Source organism: Anoplopoma fimbria, chromosome 21 (genome assembly GCF_027596085.1).
Source record: "Anoplopoma fimbria isolate UVic2021 breed Golden Eagle Sablefish chromosome 21, Afim_UVic_2022, whole genome shotgun sequence".
In the NCBI taxonomy this organism is placed as follows: Eukaryota; Metazoa; Chordata; class Actinopteri; order Perciformes; family Anoplopomatidae; genus Anoplopoma; species Anoplopoma fimbria.
The window spans coordinates 4711563-4734929 of record NC_072469.1 but is presented as its reverse complement, the minus strand read 5'-3'; the positions used below and the strand labels follow the sequence as shown (position 1 = coordinate 4734929).

At 39.3% G+C, this 23367-nt stretch overlaps 1 protein-coding gene across 1 annotated transcript; it reads right to left on the bottom strand.

Moving 5' to 3' along the window:
• tmtopsb (teleost multiple tissue opsin b) lies at nucleotides 1-23122 on the bottom strand. Its single transcript, XM_054623185.1, has 4 exons — nucleotides 22735-23122; nucleotides 16061-16389; nucleotides 5917-6150; nucleotides 1-324 (listed from the first exon to the last, which is right to left on the bottom strand). Exons 1-4 carry the CDS (start codon nucleotides 23120-23122, stop codon nucleotides 1-3), a joined length of 1275 nt encoding a protein of 424 aa, XP_054479160.1.
• Nucleotides 23123-23367: the final 245 nt, after the last annotated feature.

The window sequence follows — 23367 nt, the reverse complement described above, 5'->3', positions numbered from 1 at the left end:
TCATTCCCTGTAGTGAGCCACCAGAATCAGTTTTGGTTTTGGGGTGTTAGCAGCAGCAGCAGCAGCAGCAGCGGTTTGTGAAGCAGCAGAGCGTCGATTCGATAGAGATGGCGAAGGGGACGGAGACACGTGATTGGCTCCCTGCGAGGACCTGTGGATGGAGTCGGGCGTAGGCAAGGCGGAGGAGGGGGCAGGGGCGGACACGTGGTACTCTTTGTCGTGGCGGACGGTGCGGAGCGTCTTGGTCGGCCGTGAAAATGTCTTTAAGGTGGAGCCTCGCTCAGGTACGGAGCAGCTAAGGAGCGCCCTGAAACACCTGTAGAACTACACACAAACAGGAGTACTGGCATTATTAAGAGTGTGGTACAAGTATCAGTTGTATACATTTGTATTATTAGCTACTACGATCAATAGAGGACACCTGGTTGTAAAAGCCAGGAAAGTCACAATGCCTCAACATGAATGCAAAAAGCTTTTCATTTAAAAAAAAGGAGACTTTACCAGTAAATTCAATAAATGTAAAAAAAAAGTAGAATGATATAAATAGCAACAAATTGATGACCCTGGTTAGGATGGAAGGGTGAAGCAGTAAAACAAGGTAGAGTGGTTCAAACATATTGCAATGCAAAGATGCTCATTGGTTGATGGACACGTCGTCAAACAGTTGCCAGTCAAATTATGAATAAATAAGAAGCAGATAATAACTCAGAGACGCAGAGGGATGATTTAACATTGTGATAAAAGCTTCTTAAGTGACAATAATGAAATATCACAACATGATACAAGTATCAAAAGAAGTACGCTTAGTTTTAGTCGTTCAGTCATGGTATTTGTAGCATAAGCCGAAGTATAAGGGATAACAGCAATAAAATAAATGGTAGTGGTAGAAGTACATACAGTGGTGGTAGTTGCTGTGCAGCACTAGTATTAATGTTTGTGATAGAAGTAGAAGAACTCAAATAAGTAACAGTCATAGTTGTAGTATTAGCTGATAGTAGCAAAAAGTTAGCTTTTATATAACATATAGCCCAATTTGTATACATTTCAAAAACAGCAATTTGAAAATTCAGGTAAAAAAAATAGTTTTTCTTTCTGTTGACATATTAGAGTCAAAGGTTATTACAGAGGGAATATTGAATAGCTCTCAATAAATTGCAGTAATAGAAAGAAAATCAATTTCCGCCATGTTTTTAGGAATAAAATGTTGTATAAGTTAGGCTATGAATGATATATGAACAAAGCCCTCCGTAAAAACCGACAGAACATAGATTTGAATGAAAGTGGAAAGTTTGCTGTATGTCATCGCTACTGAAGTGGAGTTACTGGGTCAGAGTCAGAAAAAACTCTCTTTGAGAAAAACGGCCTTTGAAGGTATCTATTGTGAATTTTTCAGACACTACAACATTTAACTAAAAGATATCACCATGAAACTTTCCCAGTTGATTGATATTTTTTGATATAGTATGTTTAAATATGCAAATTGGGCATTATCTAATGGTAACTTTTGGTGAATTTAGGATAAATTTAATGCGCAAATAGACAAAGTTGTAAAAAAAACACCTAAATGTTACGTATAATATGTAAAAAGCCAAAAAAAGTGAACAGTGCATGAAAACCGTTGTTTTGCTGTGCTGTCTCGTCTTAATGCTTGTAGTCTTGTAGTGATAGTAATAGCAGTAGAAGGGTAACATATATTCCGTATTACATAAATGATCATGATATGTACGAATAGTTCGGTTCCACTGTCTTCCTTCTTCCCTCCTCCATGTTTGGAGCCCAGCAGACAGCGTGCTCCCCTGGATAAACGTAGTGTACTTAGTATACTCTCTGGTTCCACACGTATACTTTAAGTCTACTACATTTCTCCAGGGCTCCGCGGATCAAACGGGCGTGCTGCTTGAACATGAGACACTTCCGTGCATCTCATTACATCATCAGAGTGTTTCCTCCAGCATGTTTCCAGACAGAGACTGATGTGACAAATGAGGCCAGTTTGTGCTGCTTTTTAACTGAGATACTTCGGCAGTTGGCTGACAATTCATCATGTATTAGCCAATTAATTTATGTTACCCCGAGGAGATTAAGCAGCTTTCGCTTTTAAATCTTCTAGTGTCTCAAATCCTCATGTATTAATTTACTTGAGAGCTGTGCTGTGGTGGTAAAAAAAAGCTGTTGGTTTTTTAAACTCCAGTGGAAACAAAAATATTAGATGTGTGAAGAGGGAATGGGGAGCTAACAGGAGACAGGGATGTCTGTGATGAAAAAATAATGTAAAAATAGAAGAGTCAAGGAACAACGTGACATCATAACAACACAAATTGTCCATCAGTAACTCTTTCAAAGTCCAAAAAGCAGCCTGGTGATATTTGCCACATTTGTCAAATGCTTGTTTACATTTTAATCTGGCAGGAAACACAAAAAAAGGAGGAGAAAAGAGAAAATGTTCCAAAAAAAAGCTATTGGTTCGGGTTAAAGTTTGCTAACTGAAAATATGTGATGTAATAAAGGAAGCATTTTCTTTTACTATTTTTTACTAGACAAAAGCTTCCATGCCAAGCTGCCAGTCACACGCCAGAAAGCCCAATAAATTAAGAATAAAAGGAGCAGAGGTATCAAGGGAAGTCAACACCTTCTCCACCCCGATAGTGGCTGAAATAAACAACGCAAGGTGTATCAGAACAGACAAATTCCATCTAAAGGGGCGTGATTAATAAACAACAAGATAGTGTGAAATACCCTAATAAGTCTAGGGCTTTTATTGTGAAAGGTCAGAACAGAAGGATTGGATCTGGTCTTTAAGACCTCCTTCTGAACATCCCAGGCTCTTTTTCCAGAAAGTTATATTATTATCATTCATCATATTATTTGATTATTATTACTTGTGCTTTACCACATAAGCAGTATTTTAATGTTGCTACTTTGTATACTGTTGGACAGTTTTATCTTAAGCATCTATAATATCATATTTAATAAATTGATCACTTATTTTGTTTGTTAAATCCATCAGATAAAAGTAGAACTAATAAATAAAAGTACAATATTTCCCTTTGAAATGTCATGATACATTAAGAAGTACTTCGATAAAATATAAAAAAGTTAACATGACCGCTTTAAAGTTGAAAATGTATCCACAGAAAGATAACAGCAACGGCGCCTTCGTGGCAGTGAAGGTGTAATTCCCGTGATGGCAGCTGAGGTGGGGGTGCATGAATCTGTGCAGCGCTTGAAGTCTTCAACTCGCCTCAACACACTGCTGCCATAGGTATGGGCTGGGAGGAACTGAAGACTGAAAGTGCCACACAGTGCGGCCTCCTGTTCGTTTTATCTGTGGCCTTGAAAGTTCAGTTAGCAGCTTAATCATCACACACACACACACACACACACACACATGCAGCGGAAAAACTTCCCGTCTGTCATCATCAATAGAAAGTTAAATGTCTCGGAAGCTCAAAAGTGACAAAGAGACAGGCAGTCCAACAGAGGAGACGGATTGATAAAAAGAGACGCAGACAGATAAAAGAGTCGGAGTGAGAATAAGGAAAGGTCGCCGTCGTTCCCTGATCGTAACATCGCACGCTGATCAAAATCAAAGCTACGTTACCTTTTGGAGATTAAAAATAACTTTCTTCCTTTTCGATCTCGTCGCCGTTGTCTTTCTCTACCTGTTTTTCATCCTCACGTCTGTTTTCTTTTATTCATTCATTGCTACTTTAACAGCCATTTTCTATATATTTTTTTTAACTTCTTTTTAATTTTTCCCTCTTTTTCCTTTTCCTACTCTTTATTGTTGATGTCTTTCTGACTTTCATCACTGCTTCATTCTTACTTTCCAACTTCTCATTACTTTCTTTCTTCCTCTTTCCCCATTTTCCTTCCTTTTTCTTTCTTTACATTCTTTTTATCTTTCCTCCTTTCTTCTATCTCTTATTTCTTTCATTCTTTGTTCATTTTTTTTCTTACCTCCTCTCCTTTTATCTTTCCTAATTCCATTCTGTTTAATTTTTTCCTCCCTCCCTCCTTTCTCTTTCTTTCATTTTTTGTTCCTGTCATTCTTCTTTTCTCCTTGTTTCTTTCTTAACCCTTCTTGTTCTTTCCTCCTTCCTTCCTGTCTTCCTATCTCATCCTCCCTTTCCTTTTTCTTTCCTTTTTTTCTTTCTTTCCCCCTTCCTTCTATGATTTTTCTTTTTCTTCTCCCTTACTTCGCATCATCCCTCATCTTACCTTCAACTTTCTAATTCTTTTTTTCCATCGCTTTCTTTTTTTTGCTCCTTCTTTCTACTTCCATCACTTTTTCCTCCCTCGTTCTCTTTGCTTGCTTGCTTTCTTTGACTCTTTCGTTTGACTTCCCCTTACTCACTTTCTTCTCCTTTTTCCTTCAAACATTAATCACTACTTATTTTTCTTCCCTTCATCTTTAATCAATCACCGTTTTTTATCAATGTACGTTTCTTTCTTTTTAGATTCTTTTTGATGAATTGGCAGTAAGATGATGTGGTACCAGAAAGAAAACGTCAAACTTCACGAGAACTACGAATAAATATTCTCAGGACTCAGAGAACTCTGCATTGTTATACGGTTTTGTTTATCATCATTATTATTATTATCATGCGCAGAGGGATAAGCTTGTCAAAATGTCTGAAGCAGTGTGGAGTAATGCATTAGCTGTCTGCTCTGTGATGCTCCTATTTGTTTGCTGTTATTAATTAAGCTAATCTTCTAATGACTATGGTAATGATTTATTGAAGGTGAAATGCCGCCCAAAGCTCCTTGGAGTTTGCTCTGCTGTCAATTAGGACGGCTGGTGGCCTCACACAGATTACCTCCTCTTTCCTCTTTCATTTTTTCCTCTGTCTTGTGCAACTGAATGTCAGTGGTGTCAACCTCACAGAGGGAGGGGGGGTGTTGATGCTGTCATGGTTTCGATACCATGATAATAATGTCTCATCTCTGTCTTTCATCTGTGTCTTTGCATTATGTGTGCAAAGCTGGAGTCTGTTTTCAGTCCGAAGGTGTAAATGAGGCGCCAGCAGACGGACTGTGGAGGTCTGCTTGCACCTACATTTACTTCTCCTGGCTGTGAATCTAATAGAACTTCACTGGGTGTCTGATTCTTTGCCTAAATAAAGTAGAGAGGAGATCATTAAATGTGACCTGCTCTGATCTACATTAGTTTAGTTTGGTTCTAGTTAGTTTAGTTTGGTTCAAAAAGACTTGCAACAACTATGAAAACGGACAAAACAACGATAAAGATACACAAAGCAACTTCATAGAGACTCAAAATGACCACAAAGAGACACAGAAGGGCTAAACAACCAGACAAAAAATGACTACAAAAAGACCAAAACATTGCAAAGTCACACAAAGCAATTACAAAGAGACACAAAAGACCACAAAGAGACACAAAACAACAAAAAGGAGACACAAAAGACCACAAAGAGACACAAAAAAACTAACATAGAAACAAAAAACTACAAAGAGACACAAAACAACCACAAAGAGAGAAACACAAAACAACTAACGGAAGCAAAATAATTACAAAGAGACACGAAACAACTTAAATTGACCCCAGAAGGGGGCCAAACAACCAAGGACAAAAAATAACTACAAGCAGAATAAAAAAAATTACAAAGTGACACACAGCAATACATAGAGGCACAAAACCAAAGAGATGCATAACAACTACAAAGAGACACAAAACAAAAACAGACAAATCAACTGTGTCTGAGCCCAGGGGCCCATTGTCTCAAAGTCCACATATGATTATGTTCACACGTTATACTAATGTTGGACTAATGTTTTACAATAAGTAAACAGTCAGACGACACACAGACGGACCGAGAGCGAAGACAGAGAAAGATGTGATTGAAAGAAACCAGCAGTAAAGTGACTGAACAGAGACAAAGAGTGAGAACTCACCTGTTTGTTCATGAATATGTAGATAAAAGGGTTGATGACGGTGGAGAACTTGGCCAGCAGCGACGGCGTGATGCTCGCCTCCGGGGTCAAAAGGTCACGGGGGCCGAAGGTTGAGAGCAGAGCAGCCACTCCGTAGGGCAGCCAGCAGACCAGGTAGCACACCACCATCATGACCACCATCAGCAGCACCCGCTGCTCCCTGTGGCGGGTCACCACTGAGCTCACACCGCGGACCTGCAGGAGGAAAGAAAACCTAATTGGTACAGTTTCAACAGCTTGAACTCCAGTTCGTTTAGCCTGAATGTTCAGGGTGCTGCTGGGTCTAACCTTTAGAAACTTGTTCTCTGGCAGTGTGTTCTGCACCTGGGGCCAGTTAATGAACTCTACTATGAACATACAGTCACCAAAAACACAAGAAGCAGAAAACACAGCACACATGTTACAGCTGGAACACATGATGCAGAGCTAGGGACACAGTTTTTGGGATTCGTGATTACAGACTGCTCTCACTTTTATCTGCAATAGATAATTAGATCAATCTTGAAGTACTTTCAAGACCAAAATATAAACCTGTTATGTCAACATATACATTTTTATGGAATATTATGGCTTGATTCATTCAATTTGAGTACTTTTCCTCATAAAACTATAAAGAAATTTCCCATTATATTAACTTTTTTTTATATACTTTTTCCAGAAATTATGACAATATGACTTTTTTTCTTCTCAAAGTGGCCTATATTTTAAAAACATTTATTTTAAAGCCACAGTGGCTTCAATCTCTGTGATAGGATTATGCCGTTCTTACTGTCTATAATGTTGAACTGCCTGAAGATGCAGCAAATAGAAAGCCTGCTGCAAACAATCCAAATGTAAAGGAAAGTTAATTCTCTTTCAATTCTCTTTCATCTGCACCTTCACCTGAACTGTTTGCCATATCTTTGGCTACAACCACGATATATGTAAGGTGTAACTCCTGCTGATTTCAGGAGGAAGTGTCTATCATGAATCTACAACAAACTGTCTTACAACTGTTCAAAACTTCAGTCTCGCTATGAAGCCTTATCAATAAAGTCGATGGCAGAAGTCCCTGCCTCCCCTCCCCTGGCTCTTCAATCATGCTGGATAGAGAGGCGACACTCTTTAGGTGATGCAGTCAAATAATGACACCCAGAGGGAGCCTTCACGCATCAACCTATACCCCCTGCTGGGTCTCCTTGTTATCTTGATCTCTCTAACTAGTCCAGCCTGAACAGTTATGAAACGGTCCCACCAAAGGTTATCATTTATTGGTCTTACACTGCAGTATAACTAATGTACAAAAAAATGCATCAGACTCCCAGAAAGGGAAAAATTGCCAATGTCTCCTTCTGCTAGAGGCAGATGCTTGTTATAACCAAACACCTGACGGAGAGCAGAGACACATACAGTCCATCCATCATTCAATGCATCGACAGAGAGATCCTACAACAACAACAACAACAACAGAACTGTATCTATTCAAGTTTTCATTTCCAGGAGCTAAAATATAAACCCAAGCAATCACATCCTGCTGTCTCAAGCTTCATATTTACCTTATGACAGTAGTATTGCTCCTCTCTCTCTAACTTCTGGCAAGAACACATGCATTTCTAAAAGCTATTACTTTAAAAAAACGAACTAAGTTGTCATTACAAAACGTATCTTATGATTTAGGACACAAGACAAAAGACCTTCAAGAGTAAAAAGGTTTGTTTGGTTGGCCAAATGCTCCAAGGGTGAATTTCTAATTAAGTCTCGATGTGGAGTCGTCTCAAACAAGAACAAATTAGAAAAGCAGTCTGTGCTTTGGGAGTAAGACCTGAATAGGTGGAAAGTCTACAATCTGACTGTCCATCATACTGAAGGGAAGGACAAATCCATACATTTCTGTGCAGAAGCGAGGAATTTTAAGGTCTATTGACCAAGCAGAGGGAGGAAAGTTTTCAATATCCATTCAAAGTGCAAATCTTTGCAGTAAATGTCCTCCAAAATGTAATTTTCTTTCCCTTTTTAGATAAAGCATTTTATTTTATTTTAGATTAAGGACGGTGAAAGCAATGAACCGTCTTTCTCTTTTTTGCAAAGACACACTGCTGAGGCCACCGCGGACCTGAGAGAGAACCAGATGGAAAAAAACAACTTTTGTTGCTAAAGAAACAGCCATTTTTTCAGAAATGCACATTTAACGATTCAATGATTCAAGGATATTTTATTGTCATTACGCAACACAGGGATGAACAACGCCAATTGTAACACATGCACATGTGGCAACGTTGCCATAGAGGATAAACAGTAAAACATTTGCTCTCGCTCAGCTTCTTATTAGCGAAGGTTTCATTACATTACATTACATTACAGTCATTTGGCAGACGCTTTTATCCAAAGCGACTTAAGGGCAATATTACGTTTTCCTTCAGGATTGCAACATTTTCTGTAAAGGTTGTTCCACATAAGAGATCTTTGTATTTCTTTTCTCTTCTTGTGTAAAAGCCTATATTTATTTCAGTGCAGCCCTCAGGATTTATTAATATTTTAATCATAATAGGATGACAATTGTGAGGTTGTTACTTTAGAGATTGTCAATCCAATCCGATCAACCTCACCCGAACCATCCTGATGGAGCATCAAACTATAAATAATGAATACCTAACATGTTTTACTGTTGTGGAGAAATAGACCTACTCAATATTTCACGTCTGGTGTTCAATCGCCCCAAGTTCTCCCACACAACTTCCCTTCTCCGTTCCCTGTAAGAGCTCGCGTCCAGTTACAGACTCTGGTGCTAGCCTACAGGGCAGTGAAAGGAACAGCTCCTTCCTATCTCCAGGCCTTGGTCAAGCCCTACACCCCCGCCCGACCACTTCGCTCTGCTGCCTCGGGGCGATTGGTTGCCCCGTCGCTCAGAGGTCCCTGCGTCCGATCCACCCGGTCACAGCTTCTTTCTGTCCTGGCCCCTCAGTGGTGGAATGAACTCCCCACTGACGTCAGGACAGCAGAGTCGCTGCCCATCTTTCGGCGCAGGCTGAAAACTCATCTCTTCAAGAAGTACTACCCTGAGCCTTCCTCATAGCACTTATTGTATTCGTATTAGTTATTGCACTTATCCTATTCGTAGTAGTTTGTAGCACTTATTCTATTCGTATTAGTCTGTTGCAATTATTGTTTTCGTAGTAATTTGCCTCTGCACTATACTTTTGCTCTGGTTTATGCTTTTAGATGCTTGTTTAAGAAAGGAGATGCACTTATGACTTCTGGTGACTAGTAGTTCTCTTGAATACCTATGTTGAATACACTTCCTGTAAGTCGCTTTGGATAAAAGCGTCTGCTAAATGACTGTAATGTAATGTAATGTAATGTAATATTTGAAACAAGTTTTCAGGGGGTTTGAAAAAATGTGGTTTAAACCAAAAACACAAGAGCAAAACTGTAAGAAATGTATGGACTGTGAGTTTGCTGTTAGCATGCCTTGCAAACAAGTTCACTACTTACAGCGGTGAACTAACATTTATTATGAAGTCAAGGAGCAGATCATTAAGTACATTTGTTGAGAGGTTACGCAAGAAAAAAGACCAATTCATGATTGGAACATGTTTGTGGGAGCCAGAGTTCAGGCATTAGCAGAGTTTGTCCTGCTCTTTGTTTGGTTTGAGGATGTTACACTCAACAACATCAGCCATACTCGCTGTCCGACTGGAGCTGTGTTACATTTACCAAATTGAACAGTTAGTCTTCCTCCTTGCGGTCTTTTTATCTTGTACTAGTGAAACATATTGTTTAAAAATGTGAGCAATAAATTGTAAAAACTGTCCGGCTACAGCTGATAAGTTCTGTCGTCCGTTAAGTCAGCAAAAATCAACAGTTGTTGGCTTGAATTTAAAAGCCTTCTGTATTGTATCAAAATTATTATACATTTTGACATTTATGTAAACTGAAAAAGGTACTTTAGAAAGGTTTCTATATTTTTAATCAGGGACCTTTTTAACTTAACCTCTGCAATGTATTGAATTAAACATTTATTTTGGGGATTTGTACCTCCCAAAGGTTCATTACTGTGGTTCATTAAGTTGTGTTTTGATTAAACATTATAGAAAAGTTATTATGAAGCAGAGGAAACTGTTGCTGCTGTATTAAAAGCACTGATGCACATCCAATGTAAAAATTCTTGCAAATACGAGCTATTAGCCTAAAATCCATGATATGAAGAAGGTAAACAAATCATATAAGTCCGACAAAGAAATATGCAAATGTGTGCACAACTGCATCGTAATGCGCATTAATACTGAAAAAAGTCCTGTAAGATTTATTCGAGATGACAATAAAATGCTTATGAATACCATATAAAAACAAATTAAGCTCACACTGAGAGGAAAACGGTGAAAGCCTGAAGACACTCGCCTCCCGCCTCAATTTCTTTCTCTTGTGCAGTGTTTCAGGTTTCAACATACAAAAAAAAGATTAAATCGCTTTCTGCAAAACTCTGGGAATGGCTTAATGTGTGTGTGTGTGTGTGTGTGTGTGTGTGTGTGTGTGTGTGTGTGTGTGTGTGTGTGTGTGTGTGTGTGTGTGTGTGTGTGTGTGTTTGTGTCCTGCAATTGAGATGTGCATGCTGTGTTGGCAGGGGATTATCTTCACCCCAGGTTACCTTATACCAAGGCTGCTGAGAGACAACAGAGCACACATTCAAACCCAAACACAACAGAGCACACATTCAAACCCAAACACACACACACACACACACACACACACACACACACACACACACACACACACACACACACACACACACACACACACACACACACACACACTCTCACACATACAAACAATATATGCAGGCTGCAGAAATTACAACAACGATCCTGAACACCTGGAGCTTTTTTTTGTCTGTGTGAAATAGTATTTTATTGCGGTTAATCAACAACTCTACCAAAGATCTTCACACAACATTATATTATGAAATCATTACATCATAACAAAGCTGTGAAAATGATTAGGATTGTTATCAGTTCATTAACTGAAGCTGTTATCTGCGCGATTCTTGTTTTGGGATTCTGACAACATGTTTGCCTTGGTGAAGTGAATCATTTATCAGCTCAGTAATCAGGATGATAGTTTAATAACCTGCAGTGAATCGCCAGCAGCTATGAATTTGAGATTACAATCAGCTCTCTGTGTTGTGGACTCTGCTACCTGCTGCAAGATGAGGCAAATGCAAAACGAATACGTGCAATAAAGACAGTTATCTGTCTGCCTTCAGGCTCGCCGACAACTATGCAAAAATTGGGCTTTATCGTTCAACAAAATCAGCTTCTTCAACTTTCCCACAAAGCACTAGCATAAAAACTGCAAACGATCGATAATTTAATCTGTTTATTTTGCTCAGCAGTTCATTTGTTGTTTAAAAAAAACACATTTGGAGTCCATTACTCACCTTTATCTGTCTTTTTAGCAGCTACATGCTTCTGCTAGATATGCCACTTTGTGCGGGCAGGTATCTATTTTTTGCTAATAACAGTGTCCTGCTGGAAACAACACAGTGAAACAAATTAAACAAGCATTACAATGAAGTGAATGATAGTAAAATGCTCCATACAGCTGTGGGGAACTGCAGAGTTGGCTATGAGTTTGTGGCTACTTTTACTTTTGTTTTTGCAACAAAACAAAACAAAGCAAGTGAAACATTTTTATATCCGCCAATCCAAAAGTTAATTTCAATAATTCATTAATAACTTATAATCCATAAAGCATCAGGGAAGTATTTAGCAAAACTTAAAGAACGTTTTTTAACTGAAACTTTTAAACCTGCCAACGAGGATTCATCAACACATCTGCCACCTGTGCTTCTCACTACATCTGGCTCTGTTTACTTCAGTCTAATTAGTTCAGAAAGCATCATGAGCTAAAGCAACCGAGTCTGATGAGTCGCTTTCTCTCTCTCTGTCTTAAGCCCCTCCCAATCTTAAGGTGTTAAATGACAACTTCCAGCAGATGTGAATTCATCTGCCACTGCACCAAATGAGGAAACGCAGCCATCTCATCAGCCTAAAGGTAACATTTAGACTGCAATGGAGGAGAACATTTCATCCCCACTGAGCAAAAATTGCTCAAATCAGCAGACTGGTTTGATCACTGATGGGAAATCATGGTGTGCATAAAGACAAAACTGTTCCTAAACACACATCACCACTGCTGGTTGAACCTGCTGCTTAAGTGCTTCTTATTTTCACATTTGTTGGCTAACATTAATGTTTTTAGGGCTCTGTCTCTTACAAATTCCCTCAAGGTAATTTGAACATGATTAATATTTTGCACTTCATGTTTTGTTCCGTCACCCCAACTTCGAATTAGCTTGCAAATTTCCCCGCTGTGGGACTAATAAACGATTATCTTATCTTATCTTAAATATCTCAATAAAATATTATTAGTAGGAACATTTTATATGAATCAGGGAAATAGATGTCACAATGAAATTCCACCAGGTTATTACTCACATGAAAGCATTTTGTTTTGTATAACATTTTTTCCTAACTTTTGTGTCTAAGTAGAGGAAAGTCAGGGGATCAGTAAAGTCATTAGGATTCATCCTCTGGGAACATGAATGTCTGTACCAAATTTAGTATCAATCAATCCTGTAGATGTTTAGATATTTCTCAGGATAAGTGAAAACTATAACCTGCTGGTGATGCTGCATAAACAGTCAGGCAAGGACACAGTCATTATGATTCATCCTCTGAAGACCATGAATCTCTGCATAAAATGGTATATCAAAGCAGACAATAGTTGTTGGAACAGTGATGGACTTCGCCATCCATGGAGAGATGCTGCTATTACAATAATTAATAGTGTTATGTTTTCACAGCTTGTTAATGCTTTTATCTTGAGAATACATGAAATGCACCATTTAATGTTCATACAACCATAACTTCAACAACCATTTGTGTAATATTTCCATTTACCCTCCAACATTTTTTACTTTCCATTTCAAATAAGTTCATATAAATACCCTTTAAACAAGACCACAGTCCAAAAAGCAACAACAAATGAAGGTCAGTGTGCTTGAATGCATTGTAGAGGCCTACAGAGGCATGGGACATGAACTAGCAAATGGAGTGGCAAATTAAATTCTTGTGCAAACAGCATCAACACATCAACAACCAGGGCTCCAAGAGACGCACAAAGTGTGGTTCATTGCCGCGAACAAACACTTTTAATCATCCCGCACAAAGTTAAGCAGAGACATATGACGCACAGCCAAACGCTGAGGCAAAGACTAATTGTTAGAAACACTCTGTGACTACACTACCTGACTGACAAATCGATTACATTAAAGAATAATTCATCATCAGGATGACAGCAAAAGCAAGCAGCCACACTTGCAGATGAACACTTCCAACCATTTACATTCTTACCAGCACAAACACAGAGACACACATCCAGGTTTTGAGAGTCAAATTGCCATCATTAAAATACATTTATGCAACTTTTATCTCCCAACATGCTTTTTCAAACCCTTTATCGCATTCTTTTTTTTGTGCCTAAAACAGTTAACAGTTAAAGATATTGAGTTCATGATCAACTTTTAAAACCCACTGCCTATAACTGTATGATGCTGTAGAATTTGAACTCCTCCCCAGATCATTGAAACCCCAACATTACAAGAAACAATATAAGATAAGATAAGATAAGATAATCCTTTATTAGTCCCGCAGCGGGGAAATTTGCAGGCTTACAGCAGCAGAGAGTAAAGTGCACACAAGAGACATAGTAAAGAAAGACAAGATAAAAATAAAAAAATGCCTTAGTGTATGTGGTTCCTGCAGCCCTGGTAAACACCATATGCACACAGAAAAAAACCAAAAAAGAGTTTTTGTCTCTAGTGATTAGCTGACAATGGGTGCGATGGTCTGCAGCCTAAATTTAACCACGACAGTCATCCGTAATAATAATAATAATAATAATAATAATAATAATAATAACTTTATTTATATAGCACCTTTTAAAAACAAGGTTTACAAAGTGCTTTGACAGACCAGCCAGCAAGACAGTGCATAAGAAACAAAATGAAATAACCAGTGACAATCAAATAAACAAATAAAATAAATAAAATAAATAAAATGAATAAAATAAATAAAATGAATAAAATGAATAAAATAAAAAATAAAAAATAAATAAAATAATGAAATAAATAAAGTCAAGTGATAATGGTAAAATATAGTAAACAAATATAAGATAAAATACCAAGACCAAATGAAAATGAACCAATAAAACGACGACACATAAATCACATGAAAGCCAATCTATAAAAATGTGTTTTAAGAAGTGATTTAAAAGAGATTACTGATTCTGCAAGCCTTAACTCCTCCGGTAGGTCATTCCAAAGCCGAGGGGCCCTTATGGCAAAAGCATGTAATCTTGTCATTAACACCAGCCTGAAGACAAAAGCTCTGTGATGCACAGCCTTCTAACTTGACTTTTTGAAATTATCCCAGCAGAAGGTGCTTTGTTTCACTGCAACACCAAACTCAAAAGCAACATCTCACAGTCAGAGATACCAAAAGCAATTTACCATTTTATAAAGTTTCATTTGGTGGAAAAGTTCCTGCTCTTAAAGTTCTTAAAGAGTTCCAGCAGCAACATTTTTTTTGCTGAAAATCCGCTTTAGCAAACACATGAACTTAAATTCAACAAAAGCTGAACATGCAAGAAAGAGGCGGGGGAAGGAAACCGTGTTTGCATGAGCATATTTGCAAAGGTACGGTTACATTTCATTTCTGGCCCTCGGATATTCCAATTCATTTATTTTAAAACTGATACAAAGAACAAAATGAGCCACTGAGGGTGAAGCTTGAGTGAAGCAGCTGATGCCAATTAGCTCATGTGTGAGTACTCTGCCTGAACTAACACTATGCTCCACGACATTATCCTGGTTAGCTCTCTGTCACCAGGAGTACAAAGGAAAGGGTTGCATTTCAAATTGAGGAAAAAAATACCAATAAATGTCAGTCAAAGGCCAGCAAGTACAGAAAAAGGAGCGGTTACAAATCCAAATATATCAGGATGCTGTTTTAATGTGAATTATACATTTGCATATACAAAAAATGTCAAAATATTGCAGAAAAGTTGGTTTATCGATTAAAGCAAAATGCATCAAAGCAAATTAATCCTGATGTACATGAACCATGTTACTTTCATCACTGAAAAGAGAAAAATGGCGGCAAACCATCAGCTTTGTGTGGAAAGACAAGGAGACCTTTATGTTCTTCAAATTAATATATGAAACACATAAATTACATATTTCCATCACCTTTTTCTGCACTGTTCACACTATCTGACAGGTGCTCTTTTAGTTACGGCACCTCTTCTTCTATGGTGGTTTAATAATTTATGAGTCTGGTAAGGAGAAATAGAAAGAGAGAGATCAACCCTGAACTAAAGATTACAATATTGCTAAGCAAACATGTGTACTCAAACACAAACTGCATCTTGATATGTATAACGTGAATCTGCTAAACTCTCAGCCCTCACACCTGGTGGTTGCAATACGCAAGTGCCTCCATTAAAGTTTTAGCTTATGAAAGCACAGAATGTTCTTTCAGGAATACAAGTCAGGAGCAAACACAACACCTAACCGGTTAAGCAACAATATCAGTATACAAATTACGTCTGTCATCCAGAAATTGGATCAACCTCTTTTGTGCCTGCTGTTCTGGCATCAAGGTTTTAATAACATCCGGCTTCAGACACTTCTGAAAAATCTCACGGTGTCATATCCGGCCGTCAGCAACAGAGCAAAGCAGACGAGGAAATAATGGATCAGTGTTGGCAGCTTTAATAGACAACTCTGTTTAGATGTCAACCCTGATTGGAGATTGCTAAGATCTGATGATGAATTGCCAAATTTCTCTTGTCAACTTCACGGCCCCTGATTGAACATTCAGATTGGCTGGAGGCCTTTTGATACTGTGGATAAGCTAAGATCACAGATAAGGGAGTGCACAGTGCATTTGAAGTGCTTTTCTTGGGTTGTGACACTCGCTCTGCGATTTACAACCATAACATGGTGTTACGCTTTAAACAAGGTATAATTTGGAACAAACTCTCTCGTTCACATTTGCAGAATCACCTGTCTGATGGCTTGCAGCAGCTTGCCGTAGGAGTAGAGGATGACGCCGAACGGCAGGACCAGGCAGAAGGTGAACAGGCAGACGATGTAGGAGATGTTGTTTGGCGTCTGGGTCTTCCAGTCCACCGAGCAGGTGGTGCCGGGACCCTCGGGCCCGTATTTGCTCCAGCCCAGCAGCGGAGGTACAGTCCAGGCCATAGAGTAGAGCCAGGAGAAGCAGATCCCTACCAGCGCTGGGCGGAAGTCTCTGCCGTCGGCTATGGTGGGCTTCATCATGGTGCAGTAACGCTCGTAGGACAGGACGGCCAGGGAGATCAGGGAGACGATGCCTGAGGAAGAGGAGGTGTAGGAAAAGAAGTCAGTAGGTGTATAACAAAATACTGTGACGTATTTGGGGATACAACAATCCGATTCTGATATCGATCTGGTACTGACTCAAATTGATGGATCGGGTATTGGTGTTTAATTCTATGTTTACGTGTCATTACATGTGCCCCTATTATGTCATGTGTCACAGCTGAGGGAGCACATTACATTACATTACATTACATTACATTACAGTCATTTAGCAGACGCAGACGCAGAGCACGAAACAAACAAGTCAGCTGTTTCCAACAGTCAAATCAATTTGCTTTTATGTAAGGAAAGATAAAGCAGGGAATTTCCCCAGGACCCACAAAGAAAATTGGCATTTTTGCTTGAAAAATGACTTAAATGATATATAGATTATCAATATAATCGACAGAGCATTGTAGCTGTAATGAAATGTGAAACCAAAAAGAGCACATTTAATATGAAATTAGTTTTTCTTTTAATTTTCTATACTCAGTCTATTTTACAACACATTATTTAAATTGTGAGCTAAGTGACTCTCTTGCTTAGTATATCCTCGTCGGCTATAAACTGTTCACACTGAAACAAATATACACAGACACATTGATTTGTATGAGCGGAGACAGTGAGCTGAACAGCCTTTAACTACCTGTGAATAACCAATTGATGAATTTGTTCTAATGGAGTACATTACATTACATTACAGTCATTTGGCAGATGCTTTTATCCAAAGCGACTTACAATAAGTACATTGTTGCTGAACTGACTGAAGTCTTAAATCAGGGCTAATCAGCACATGCAGGCTAAAGTGCTGGTCCAGGGCCACTTCACCTCTCCTGCAATGAGTCTCCCAGGGACAAAGACTTTGATTAACAGTAATCACTGCACCTCTATGCGTAGGCTAATGAACTATTCATATTGGCTGACACACACACACACACACACACACAACAAAGAGCCAGAATCTTGAGAAAATGGAAATGATTTTGTGTGTGTGCGGTGTGTTTTACCCACCTTGTGGGGACATACATCTATTTACACAGTGACATTGTGGGGACTCACCTTCCTTACAGGGACAAAATACAAGTCCCCATAATGTGAATCATTACATTTACGGGTGAGGACTTGGTTTAAATGTAGGTTTAAGCTGGTAGCGGTTATAGTTAGGGTGTAGATAAGTCTCCAGGAAATGAATGTGACTCAATGTAATGTTCCCAAAAGTCTTGAAAATACATTTTGTGTGTGTGTGTGTGTGTGTGTGTGTGTGGGGGGGTAAATATATTTGAGTATTTTTGCAGGTGGGTGAAGAGGGAGTAAGAGCCCTCTGTGTTCATTACTGATGCTCTCTGGTTTGATAAGACACTAGCCAATTAATGTCCTTATTAATCATTATACAATGATTGCATATTCTGGTTGAATACATTTGTAGGATAGATTGTTGATTACCTGTATTTTTGCTATCACCACTAGGGGCCCCTAAATTCAGAACTATTCTACATTTTAGAGTTTTAAAGGGATTATATCATTAATACACATTTAAGTGCTTGTGCTCATACATTTGGCTATCTGGAGTGCCTTCCAACCCATAAACAGAAGTAAGACAAATAAAAAAAAAAAGCCCAGTTAGTTATTTGTAGGCTGTCAAGATATAAATACATGGGATTCAACAAGCCATTCAGATTTGTCTCGCACACAAAGCTTGAAAACTATCTTTGGAAAGGTGCAGCATATTTTTTTCCACACATATCAATCAGAGCAGATTGTGCTTTTTCAGGAGGGTTTCTTAAAGAGACTCAAACGGAGCGTTTTAGATATACATACAGGTTTATTCAGACAGACAGTATGAGAAAAATAGTTTTTTAGAAAATTGTGATACCTCCCTGTGTTTTTTTTATTATGATCAAAACCTTTCACATTTAACATATTAATTCGATCAATTTGGAACATAACAATCATTGACTAGAGCGGCTTTACTGTTTTGATCATGGTGTCATCTTTTTGTAAACTTAATCAGCTTTGTCGATTGTGATAATGTTATGATTGTCTTGTGATCGCTACAATTAGGATATGTGATCTCAACATCACAATCATTGTTTTTGTCTGATTGTGTAATTGCATTTAACCAGCTTGCAGATTATCTCATAAAAAACTTCATCAATCACCAGCAAGATTATTAGATGCATGAGAAAACAAAATGTGTGTTAAGAACTATGATATAATGGATAAATAAATCCTAAAAGTAATAAAACTGCCTTTCCAGCGTAGGTTCCTCAATTATATTAATGTGAACGATCTCTGCTACCTCAGCTGCAGGGAAACTTCTCTTAACAGTGAACATTATTCCATTCATTTCCTGTAATGATTGCACACTCTCTCTTCTCTGCGCTTGGTTGGGATTCGGGGGCAAATTTATATCAGTTCCTGACGTTGGCTTTGATTCAAAACATGGCCCACTTTGATTCCCGCCATGCATTTTAATAGGTTTTTCACCTGAGGCCTGATTCTTCCTCACGCAGCTCCAGAGTGGTGCGAAATAGATTTATGGTAAAATGAATGACCCAATGTCCTACGCCTGAGTCAGCACGGGAGCTAATCATCTTTCATTGTCTCCCACTTGTCCCGTCTCTCTCTCTCTTCTAATCTCTCGCAATCTGTATTACCCTCTTCCTCCCTCTGTTACTCCCTTCCTCACCTCTGTCTCCCTCTTTGCTTCTTTCTTGAACACTTGTGCCAAATCAGACCTTTTCTCACCAGGCGCTGCTGCACACTCAGCAAAACCTCCAGCACATGAAGATAGCGTTTTACACGCACTGACTGCAAGTTACAAGATTAATCTTGTCATTTAGAGGTAATCTGATATCTTAAAACTCATGCATATAAATGGAGGTAGGCGAATGGTGAAACCTGATTCCCCTAGTTAGATTAGTCCTGGAGAAAGATGATCTTTCAGGTTTCCAATTTATTTTTTACTTTTTCATTTGTGCACAACAAGAGAGAAAGTGTATTTGCAAGAACAGTGGGACAGGATGATAGGGAACATAATTTCACCTAGCAGACAAGTACTTTCATCAATTATTTATTGTGCAGATTATTTATTTGAATAATCTGCTAATTGTGAAAAATGCCCTAAAGCAGTGACATCAACACATTGATTATCTTTGGTTTGGTCGGGGGAGATTCAGCGCCCTGCAATGATGTAACAGAGAAAAGCAATTTGAGTCACATTGGAGTAGAGGAAACTCAATGATACTTCTGTAAATGCACTGATTAATATAACCGTTTCAGCTCTACACGAAGCAATGCATCCTTGTATTTCAAAATAATTTCATTCCAAGTGTGACTGAAACAGTGAGTATCCTCTTTATGTCTGAATAAGTTGGTTTTCACAGCTGAGCAGCTGACTATTTGTAAAAATAAGTAATGGATGGGCCTTAAAACTCTGCCTGCTCCACAGAGTCCACAGTTGTCCTCCCCTGCTGAACACAGCCTGAACCAAGACAGTTGTGTAAACATTCGCCAGAACTTCCATGAGGTCAATTGAAAGTCCTTCTCCATAGTCTACCTGAGCATCTCCTACACCTGGGTTTTTGTTTGGAACCTCAACAGTAGCAGCCCTACAACTGCTACCTGTCTGCTATTTTTGGAGACCCATATCCCAGTCAAGACCTAAAGGCCTCCTCCTTCAGCTTGATGGCCTCCTAGTGAGATTTTAGCTTGCTGCCATGACAGGCACTGCCGTTCTTCGAACCACAACCTTTAGCAGCCGCCTTCACACTTTTGTTTTCTGAAACACATATTAAATTGAGTTCAATATAGTATGTAAAAAGGTATTTTAAAAGTCTTAAATTGAACTTAGGGAACTCTGCAGGTTCAGTATCTTGCCCAAGGACATACGAGATTCTGACTTGAGGAGCAAGTTAGTGGCCTACCGCTCTACCTCTTGAGCCACTTAATGCACACAAAGATACTGTAGCCAAATATGCATTCTAAAGAAGCACTGCACTGAAGCTAAATCTCCTCCTCAGGCATTTTTTTCAGTTACTCTACTTCTAAATGGTGAAAGATTGAAAAATTGTACTTTCTGTTTCAGTCACTTTCCTCTTGATAGATTGATTATTTGTATTACTTCTTTTTGACTTACAATTACACAGGTACACTATTTGTACCATTGCTTAAAGTCTTTCCATCAGCCAGAGTACAATGTGAATTCAATTAGACGTATAGGTTGTTTATGGGCATTTTCAAAATGGTCTGCATTTCGTCTTGTTTTTCCACAATCTGATCAGTTCTGACCAAACTACTCACATACATATTTAATGTCAGGGTGAGCATCTCTCCACTCCAGATAGCCAATGATCAGCCCAGTCCAGAATTCAAACTTTAATGTTATTGGTTATTGCTTGTTTATCTGACAGCCTCTTCATAAGCATGGCAAATATGTATGCAAGACGCCACAGAGAGTAGACAACAATGACAGCTCTTAAAGAGGATAGCGTAGATGTTCCAATCCGTATATCATAGCAAAGAACAGCACTGAAAGCTTTTCTCAACAGAAAGTGTTTGCTCTTCTTTGGCAAGAGTTTGATTGACAGATGGTTCATCTAATCACCTGTCATGTATGTATTGAAAATGCCTGCCATTGTCCAAACAGTATCCAACAACGGCTTCTCAGATGGTTGAGTGTAAGAAACTATGTGAAGGGTCAGTTCAGGAAAAACTGCTTATTAGATATAAATTCAGCATGTCTCATTACAGATCGGATGTCAGTATATGTGTCAAAATATGTGCTTGAGGCATTCAGGACTGTATTAAGAAGCTGTTGACCCTGACAGTGGACTTGTTAAGGAATTGAGTCGGAATCATTTTATTTGATGGGAAAGAGATAGAAGACCATGTCAAAAATGGTCTGAGGAGAGAAGGCAGAGTACTCCAAGTCCAGACTTCAAAGCTAGAACAACTTATTTAAGCAACAACACCTTGCTTCATGTCCAGATTCCACAGAGAAAATAACTGATTTAAGAGCACCAACAACACTTACAGGCACCATACTGCAAGTCAAGACTGAATTAAGAGCAACAACAGCGTACTGCACCTCACAGTGCACCGAAGAGAAAATAGGAGATTTAAGAGCAACAATACCCTACTACACTTCCAGACTTCACAGAGAAACAACAGTTTGTAAAAGTAACAACACCTTGCTTCATGTCCAGACTCCACAGAGAAAATGACTGATTTAAGAGTAACAATACCAAGAAAGCAGTAAAAGTAACCCAGATAGGTGAGGAGGAGGTGAGTAAAGGAGAAGAGAGGTCTGTACTTTTAGTATATTAACAGATATATTGTTCACTTGAGTGAGCTACCAAGAGAAAAACCGCTGACAGACATAGCAGGATCAACCCCCATCATCTCTCTTGTGGTTTTCTTCGCTCCACTGGCTAGAAAATTAGGAACCTAGTTTCTGGGCAGAGGGTTGACATTAATCAAGCCATGGCAGTAATTAGGGCGACTGTCCCGAAACTGAAAGGTCACAGGTTTGATTCTCAGCACCGGTGAAGAGCTCTGTCAACAATCGGGTATGCACAAATTTTAAAAACAGACACAACCTCTAAGGATCAAGATAAGAGCCGAACAAGAGCAGAATTAATATGTAATACTTATAGAAATGCTTTTTCCATGTTTTTCGACTTTTCTGTGTCCATCTCTTCTGCATCTATCCTCTTCCATAAAAAAGTAAAACTAGCTCTGGGACAAAATGTCAATTATGAGATTATGGTTTCAGATTATTTATGTCTGCAGGAAGTTATGTTAGCAAACTTAGCACAGCTGACAATAATCAGCATTGAACAGCACATTACTTTCACAACTTAATTGGACTGTAATTGAAATAAACTGCAGAATGAAATTGGTTTAGGGGATTTTAATCATACTGTTCATCATACTCATAGTTGCCGCAGGCATTTCATTTCCTCCATTCTCCTCCATGCAGCTACAGCAAGAACACATGTTATAGCAGAGAAACTCTACTGTCACATATTGAAATGTGAAGGAAGCGTGCTGCTGTTTAGCCTTAAAATACTTCATTTCATGTTTAAATTCCCATTTTTTTGGTTCTGATATCGTTTTGGATACAATTGCATGGTGTGCAGAATAGTCCAACTGGGAAAAAAAAAAGACATTTGGGGGACACTTTCCTTAACATTTAGAATCAATAGGTATCTGTGTCCACAAACACACACAGATACTGTCTTATCAGAAGATTATGAATTCATCAATAGGTGATGTTAGTGTGTTGCTTTGTGAGTGACACCTGTCATAGACAAACAAAATGAAACACTGCTTACCTAAACACGCGTTAACGAACCCGTACCAAACGCACCCCGCTCGTCCGATCAGCCACCGCCCCTGCGTGCTGGCCGCGAAGCTGAACGGGGTTCCCAGCATGCTGACCAGCAGGTCACTGGCGGAGATGCTCACCAGCAGGAGGTTCATGGGTGTGCGCAGAGCCCGGTACCGGCAGAACAGCGCCATCACCAGAAAGTTACTGAGGAACCCGAAGGTGCCAATGAAGCCCAGGCACACCGCCACCACCAGGTGACCCCTCGGGCTCAGGGTCGGAGGAGGCAGAGAACCGGACACCTCCTCGTACGCGTCCGTGCCGGTGGCCGCGGTGCCACCGGCTCCTCCCCCGGGACAGTGCGCACAGCTCAGGCTCACGTTGCAAACGATCATACCGGGCTGAGCTGGGAAGTTTGCAACAGCCCCAAGTTGGCACCACAGGACGGAACCATCCGGTGTCGGTGCTGGTGACTGCGCTAACCCATTTGGAGACGCACGGTCCTCTTTTACGCACGGCGGGGGTCCTCCTCTGTTACGCACGCTGTTAATGAAGGATTAGGTGATTTGTAAACGACTGGCTGTCAAGTCCAAGACAGATACTTGGGGATTGAGTGAGACTCTCAGACAGCAGATGCCGG